This window comes from Pteropus vampyrus, unplaced genomic scaffold (assembly GCF_000151845.1).
Source record: "Pteropus vampyrus isolate Shadow unplaced genomic scaffold, Pvam_2.0 Scaffold16, whole genome shotgun sequence".
NCBI classification, from domain to species: domain Eukaryota; kingdom Metazoa; phylum Chordata; class Mammalia; order Chiroptera; family Pteropodidae; genus Pteropus; species Pteropus vampyrus.
The window spans coordinates 3,768,377-3,776,824 of NW_011888797.1; the positions used below are offsets into that span (position 1 = coordinate 3,768,377).

Here is an 8,448-nt window from a genome sequence, read left to right on the forward strand (position 1 = left end):
TTTAAAGAGCTTGCATTCGGAGGGGAAGAGATGGACACTTCGTGTGTAAAGGATTAGTCAGTTAGTCGTTAGTTCACTTGTTAAATAAGGAAAGCAGAGTTGTGAGTTCAGGCCCAAGTAGGTATGAACTTCAGGACAAGAAGATGAGGAGGCTCTTATCTGTCTATTTTCTCGTTGAGGTATGAGTTGAGCTCATCAGTTGAGAGTGAAGGACAGTGATTGAGAGTTGAGGAGAGAGGCAAAGGTGCGAAATGTCTTCTCCAGAGAGAGATAGGGGCACAGGGAAAACGGTGTTTACAAGAGACAGACATCTCTTCCATACGAGGTGAAGAGAGCTTTCAGGGAACAGGAGGAGGCCGTTGGGAGTTTGCTTATGGCAGTGAGTTTCAGAAGGCACTGGGAGGGCAGGAAGGGTGGGATGGGAGGTCAGATCACAGGTGTATAGAGCACCATGGAGGGGAGTGTCCGCGTGGTAGGAGGTGACCTCGGGGCTCTGCTGTTGACTGAGATAAACAGAAAAGTGGGACAAGAGGGGATTCATCTTGATGGTCTTAGAGTATGCGGGGTATTGGGACAAGTAAAATCCAGGGTATGTAGCTAGAAGATCCGGGGACCATGGGAGGTGGTTAATGGTCTTGCAGGAATCAGCTTTTCTGAACAGCTCACTGAGCTGTGGCAGCTTGAGGCAGGAATCTAGGATTGTAGGTCCCTCTTGGACTGAAATATCGTGATCCACAAATAATTTTGGAACAGCGATTGGGAGGGAAGGAAGATTTTGCAGCCAGCCTGTACGACTGCTTCTTGCTTGGGCTTGCAGAGAGCTTCTCGGTGTTCCGAAGGATGTCAGCTTTGAACCATACTTTGCTTTGTTTATATTTTAGGTCTTTGCCCCATCATCCACTATTAATAAGCTTTTGAGGACAAGGACAATGTTTCGTATCTATTTTATGCCAACTGCCTTCTAGCTGATGACTTACCGTTACTATGATGGGGTTGGAGTTTAGCCTAAAGCTAGGAAGAGTCAAATGAGATTGGAGCCTTTCTTGTTAACCCCAGGTGCCGAGAAAGTTCCCATTTGGCAACTCTGGGCTTATCTATACAGAACTGAAGAGCTCCTCAAACGGACCTGCCATCTTGGGATGTGAGGCTGGGTGAATAAGGCAACCCTTGCAACTGTAGGGAATTGGAAAGCAAGTTCAGGAAGAAGGCAAATAATGCAAAGCGGCCCATTAGAGAGCGAGACCAAAAATAAATTTCAGTACAGAATTGCTTTGTGAATATTGGCAGAGCTGGCAAACTAACTGTTCTGACTTTCATCCCCCACACATGGGAAATTTTGCCAGAAAAACGGTGGCTGTAGCGAATTTGCTATCTGCAATCACACTGGACAAGAAGAAAGGACCTGCACTTGCAAGCCGAACTACATTGGGGACGGGTTTACCTGCCGTGGCAACATCCACCAGGTAACACAAGCCGGGCGTGTTCCCGTAAAGTAAACTCTACTTCCCTCACATGCTAAGAACCCAGGTCGCTGAGAAATGTGCAAAAGTTTTATAACACGGAAGTTCTGGAACAGTGTGAAAGACCATTCTTACATAAATTGGTGATGAAAAGAAATTTCGTTTACCCCTGGAAATTCACTTGACCTGGAAGGTGGTGATTCAGATCAATGGTTCCAGATTCAGAAACACCTGGGTTTGAATTCAGCTCTGCCAATTAGTAATGTGACTTTGAGCAGATTATATCACCTTTCTATGCATCAGTTTTCTAACCTGTAAAAGAAAATAATAATGGTACAAACCCCATCAGGTTGTTTCAAGACTTAAATGAGATAATGTGTGTAATGGGCACAGAGCACATGGACATTAATTGCTGTTGGAGTGTGTACGTGTGTGTGTGTGTGTGTGTGTGTGTGTATGTGTGTGTGCGTGCGCACGTGCGCGCACCTGTCCTGGGCATAGAGGATGAGGTGGTACGATATGTGTAGATTTCTATCTATTATAAAATAAATGTTCCATTATTTGGTTTTAAAGGGGACTAGAGTATTCTGGCTGTTCTTGTTAATAGAAAAACTAAACCTGCCATAAAACTATAACTCAATTTTTTTATATTTGAACTTTCAAAAATACTCTTAAAGCTCAGATGCTTCTGGAAATGGCCGAACCTTTCTTTGATAAATCAGATGGTTTATCCAGAAAGGTTTTGGAGCTCACGGCTTGTCCATGTAGTCATCCTTAACATCAGTTGTAAGCCTATTGATGGGGCTGGAAAAGGCCCATTGTTGCAGATTTGCAGTTGAAAGCATGGTGGCTGCTTTCCATCTTAGGGCAGTTGTCCTGCATTAACCCTGTGTTGTTCTTGTGTGCAATTTGCAGATATTAAGTGAACCTGCCCTGTCTTTGTTTCTAGGAGCTCCCCAAGAACCCAAAAACTTCCCAGTATTTCTTCCAGTTGCTGGTAAGAATATGTGTGTCTGTCTCACTATAAGAACTGGGTCTCAAGCCATACAGGATAAACCTGTAGCCTCTCAAATAGATGGGGGTAGAAGAAAGTCTGAGAATCTGGATTTCTGGAATAGGTTCTGTGTTGGTCATTTGTGAACCTCTCAGGCCTCAAGTGGACAGCATGAAAGAATGAAAAACTGTCCCACTGGCCCATTCTACACATGAGAATGTGGTACGTGAAAAAACTGCCATCATACCAGTAGAGAAAAGAAGTATTGCTGGGGCAATTGGTTTACTCTTTGAGTGAAAATATTCTGTTAGATCTTTCTGCACATCGCACATCCGAATAAGTTCTAGATATATTGAAGAATAAAGATAAAAATCTAGAGGAATGAAATCTAGAAGAAAATATAAGTAACCATAGGATCTCAGTGTTGGCAAGAAGACAACCAAAAATAACAGGGGTCACTTCTCCGTGGTAGGATTATGGGTAGTTGTTTTCTTATTTATACTGCATTTTTGAATCTTTAATATAATAAGCATGTGCTATTTTTATAACCAGATAAAAATAAACATTATTTCAATGACAAAGAATCGGAATGGATTTGAATCTAAGACTCAATAAAACGCAGATTCTCCCCATCCATTGTTCATTCCCCTCTGCCACAATCCACTCTATTTGTTTGAGCCCCTGACTGTATTTATGTTAAGTATGTGACACGTGGCCCCTGCCTTCCTTCCCATAGGAACATTCTGTACGGGACCTGGTTGGTTCAGGCCCCTTCACCGTTTTTGCACCTTTATCTGCAGCCTTTGATGAGGAACCCCGGGTAAGCATGAAGCTTAGGCAGGCGGATGAGGTCTGGGACTGGAACACAGTCTTTGGGTGTCACCCTGGAACCAAAGGTGGAGACATTGCTGGGCAGGAGGTTTAGGATCGGCTGCAGCAATGGAAGGGGCTGCTTCTTAGCATAGGGACCCCTATCAGGGGAAGCATTCAAGTGGATTTGGGGTAACCACTGGCCAGAGACCCTCTAAAGGAAATTCCTAAATAGAGTAGGAGGTTGGAAAAGAGTCACAATTCTTAAATGATCCAAACTTCCCAAAGAGCCAAAAAAAAAAAACCCCCCCCAAAAAAAAACAAAAACAAACAAACAAAACAAACGGGAATGCTAGATTAAAGGGATTTAAATAGGTTCTTTCAGGACTTATCAGAGCCTTTACTATCCTGACATTTATTAGGACTCTTCATGCTGGATTGCCCATTAATATATATTAATGCAGCAAACATTATTGAGTATGCCAGACACTGTTTCTGGTGCCTGGTCTAGATTAACTCATTTCATCTTCATGACAATCCTGTGAGCTGAGTGTTATTATTATCCTCATTTTATAGTTGAAGACACTGAGAGAAGTGACTTTCCCAAGGTCACATGACTAGCAAATGGCGGTGGAAGAACTCAAACATGACCCCAAAGCCTGCGTTTTTAACCACTGCACACAATGCCTCTCTATGCATATATTTTGGACACCGGCAAAGCAAGGACACCAGCATTTTTCACAAGAAAACTTTTTTCAAGTAGCATCTCACAGGACCCGGGGTCCTTGCCACATGTATTATGAAGTGCTGAACCAAAGGAACCCCAAGTTCCCTTCCGAGATTCTACAGTGGAAACAGGGAAGAAGTAGGGCCACTTTCTCCCCCTTGCCTGAACAGTCTCTCATCTGTAACCCCGACCACAAGCCAACTCTGACTCTAACGTCTGAGGGTCCAGGCAGAGAGAGAGATGTCGGGGCGGGGAGGAAGGAGGGAAGGAAGGGAGATGCATGGAGTAGAGGGCAGGAAAAGGGACGGAGAGCAAAAGGCTCCTAGCTCTGGAGGGAAACCTTCGATCTTCTATTACAGATTAAAGACTGGGACAAACAGGGCCTAATGCCCCAGGTTCTTCGGTATCATGTGATTGCCTGCCACCAGCTGCTCCTGGAAAACCTGAAATCGACCCCAAACGCCACTTCTCTCCAAGGGGAGTCAATCGTCATCTCCGTCTCTCAGGTAAGAGAGGCCACTTCAGGAAGGTGCCCATTTTCCTTGGGCCTTCTTTTTTCTCCTCTTCCTTAGAGTAACACCAGTAATAACAAAAATAATAATAACAATAACAACAAGCCAGGTACTAAATGTTTGATATGTACTAACTTATTTAATTTTCAAAATAATCCCATAATTTAGATACTATTATTTTCTCCAATTTACAAATTAGAAAACTGAGCTCAGAGAAATTAAGTAACTTGTCCAAGGTCCCACAGCAAATAAATAGTGGAGCTGGAATTCAGACTCAGAAGAAGGCAGCTTCAGGTGGTCAAGTGGAAAGGCTTCTGGCCGCACTGGTCAGAAACTGGAAAGAGATGAAAGCTTTTGATCAAAGCCACTTGACCAGGCTGGTCTATTCCCTCCCACAACATAGAAACAAATAGTGGCTATAGAATTCATTGCAAAGAGAAAAAAAAAGCATGTGCTGGGAGAAGAGGGGAGGGTTGTTGGTGTAGAGAACACATGCGAACGAGAAGCCAATTTTAATCTGCTTGTCTTTTCATATTTAAGAATCATAGTGAAATGACTGTTTTGCTATTAACTTCTCCAGGTGAAACTTAACGTTCTTGTCTCAATTTCCTTTTCATAATCATAATTTAAAATGTGAGGAAAAGGGGTGAAGGGTTAAAGAAGTACAAATTAGTAGTTGGTCATGGGGATGGAGAGCACGGCATAGGGAATGCAGTCGGCATTAATGTATTGGCTCGGTAGAGAGCCAGAGAAGAGAAAGAGCAATCAAGGGGAACATTTTATAAACTACATAAATGTCTAACCAATGTACTGTGTACATGAAACTAATAAAATAAATTCTTTTCAAATGTGCTAAAATCGGACCTTTGGAGTTCGCACACAACTCTACTTAAACATTCACTTTTATAACAGTTTAATACGTTGCTGAATATTCCAAAAGAAGGAATTTTGTGTCTATTTCTATTCACACACTTTTTATTTTCTTTTTTGGTTGATTTCAGGACACTGTGTATATAAATAATAAAGCTAAGATCATATCCAGTGATATCATCAGTACCAACGGAATCATCCATATCATAGACAAAGTGCTGTCACCTCAAAACATGCTTATCACCCCTCAAGATGCCTCCGGAAGGATTCTGGTGAGTGAACTCACTGTCATGCTCTCAGCCCAGAGAGATTCATAATACCAATAACTTATTATCTCAATTCTGATTTTGAGGCATTGTTTTAAGACATTTTAATTTTGCTGCTTCGATTTCAAGCTAATAACAACATTTACTAAAAGCCTAATAAATGTTGTTATTAATAAGAAGTAAATAAGCTTATTTTAAATAGATAAATAGATTTTATCAGTTTTTCTTTAGTGCACACAAGGGCAGGTGGTCTTGAATAAATTTGGGAGATGGAGAAATTGCATAGATGGATATTAGATAGATAGATAGATAGATAGATAGATAGATATCACTAAAACTAAACCTGGAGTAAACCTCCTTCTCAACATACAGAAGACAAGTTTAATTTTTATTGTTATGTATTCGTATTGGCCAGGTACTTTCTTGCAGACAACAGAATCCACTATACCTAACTTAAACAAAATGAGTTTCTTAAGTTATTAACATCCCAGATCTCTTGGAAAGCCATCTAAATTAGCCTAATTCAAATGCTGCACAGCTAGCAACAAAGCAGCCCAGGGACACCTGCACAGGCAGGACACCTGACTTCCCCACAGGGCTGTCCCAGCTGTAACAGCTCTGCCAGTGCCACCTGTCTCCAGTCTCACCACCTAGGACACAGGGCTCTGGACACCAGATGCCTCCACCATTGTGCTTGTCAGAAGATCTGATCTCCCTGCCAGCAGCCGCTGCCACCTCCTGTTGTTCCTTTCCACTAATGTCTTGTAGAAGCGCTTCTCCTTGGTGGACCTTATATCACCTATGGGGCTCTAGCTGCAAGGCAGTCTGGGAAAATGTAGTGCTTAGCCTTCCAGCCTCTGTACAGAAAGACAAGGGTACAATGGAGCTGAAGTGGGTGCCAGTGAGCCAATCAGCAGTACCTACCATGTCATCTTTTCCTTATTGTACTAAGTTGATCTTTCATTAAAGTGCTTTGTGAACTATATGAGAAAAGGTATCATTCCCATTCTTATTATCTTTGCAGCAAAACCTTACGACAGTGGCAATAAACCATGGCTACATCAAATTTAACAACTTAATACAGGTAAAAACCTGGGAGAAAAGTTATCTCAGGGGATAATCTACATAAAGAGGTTTGGTTAGAGGAGGGTTTTTTGTTTGCTTTTGTTTTTTGTTATTGTTTTGGTTTGTTTGTGGCGCCAGCCAGCCATTGTGGGATCTGTACGGGGAAGTCCTAATTTCCTAGAGAACAAAGTCATTCTCTGCCACTCCGTTCCCAAAATGGTGCGTGATTTGTTCAGCTATAGAGTTAGAACCTGAAGTATGTGAGGCCGGAAAAGAAATTAGGACATGTTCAGTCCCTGAACTATTAGGATAGTTCAGTCCCTGAACTATCATCTGGAACTATCACCTCCATTATAGCGGTAAAAGCTGAGGTGGAGAGCCAGGGAATCTGTGCCTGTGAGGCAAGTAGAAATTGCATTTAAAACCTTATCTTTCTGACTTCAGACACCGTTCCCATGAGTAGAGTAGAGAAACTTCTTGTTAAAACAAAGACTGCTGAGCAGAATCGGAGAATAACTGGGTTCTTCTCCTGCTGCCCCAAAAGTCCCCAGACGGGCCCCGAATGGCACACTTTATGAACCTCTGTGGAGACCCATGATTTCCAAAATCATCTGGGGAGCTTTTTAGAAATGGAGATTTCAAGGTGCTCAAAGTGCAGATCTCCAGGGATGTTACAGACAAGTAATCTTTGCCCACCTACCCACTCCCAAAACTTTATAGTCACCCCCACACCTGGGCATCACAGCCTTTCACAGCAATGTAGGAAACTTCTCTGTGGCTCAGTTAAAGGAACTAATAAAGCCTACTTCTCAGTGTTAGAAAATCACAAGAAAAAATGTATATGGTGCACTCGAGTTGTAGAAGGCTCTCAGAATGATCCCTCCCCACTCATCCGGCAATTTCTTTCTTGAGTCTGTGTGATCTAGAAATCTTATAAAAATACATAAGTATCTCAACATTGGGAGGTTTCACTTTTTTAAATGAAATATGAGAACAAAGCTAAAAGGGACTTCCAGAAATTAAAACATCTGGGCGGGAATAGCAACAACAACAACAAAAAACGATATTCGTTCAGGTTTATTTTCCTATTAACAAAAGCCCAGAATTTGACTTCTTTTCTAAGTTTTCTTAGAAAACTTAGGGAGTGAGTGGCTAGAGTGCACTGGGCCTCTAGTTTCTGGGGCAGGCACAAAGGGGGCCACCCCACTCCCCTTCCACCCTCCCCTCTGGCTGCCCTTGGTCCTCAGACAGACCCTCTGTCTCATGGCTGACTAGCTCCCTGTGTTTTAGGGTGCGGGCTTGCTGAGCATCATCTCTGATCCTATCCACACCCCCGTCACCCTCTTCTGGCCCACTGACCAAGCCCTCCAAGCCCTACCCGCTGAACAACGGGATTTCCTGTTCAATCAAGATAACAAGGACAAGCTGAAGGAGTATTTGAAGTTCCACGTGATCCGGGATGCCAAGGTATTCTGTTTCACGCAGATGTGAGTTCCGGGAAGCTCCGGGGTGATCGATCCAGGAACTGCTGGTGTGTCTCCGCCTCCACAGAAGCTTCAGCGACCCCTGTCCCACTGTGCCCTCCTCTGACTGGCCATCGTTAATTGACCCCTGCAGGATACCACACCTGGTTCTGTTTCTCCAACCTACCTTTTTTTCTTTTTTTATTTCTAACTTTAACCAGTACCCAGGAGCAGCATTCTTTTCCCGGACAGCAGATCAGCTTTTTCTCTTCTCATCATTC

At 42.9% G+C, this 8,448-nt stretch overlaps 1 protein-coding gene across 1 annotated transcript in view; it reads left to right on the forward strand.

The window, feature by feature from the left end:
- Positions 1 to 8,448, forward strand: part of STAB2 (stabilin 2) — a 151,462-nt gene that overhangs the window by 114,390 nt on the left and 28,624 nt on the right. Inside the window, 7 exon segments of the mRNA XM_023527450.1 lie at positions 1,344 to 1,463; positions 2,410 to 2,457; positions 3,191 to 3,274; positions 4,351 to 4,497; positions 5,505 to 5,645; positions 6,664 to 6,723; positions 7,995 to 8,171. Coding sequence (XP_023383218.1) covers positions 1,344 to 1,463; positions 2,410 to 2,457; positions 3,191 to 3,274; positions 4,351 to 4,497; positions 5,505 to 5,645; positions 6,664 to 6,723; positions 7,995 to 8,171 — 777 coding nt within the window.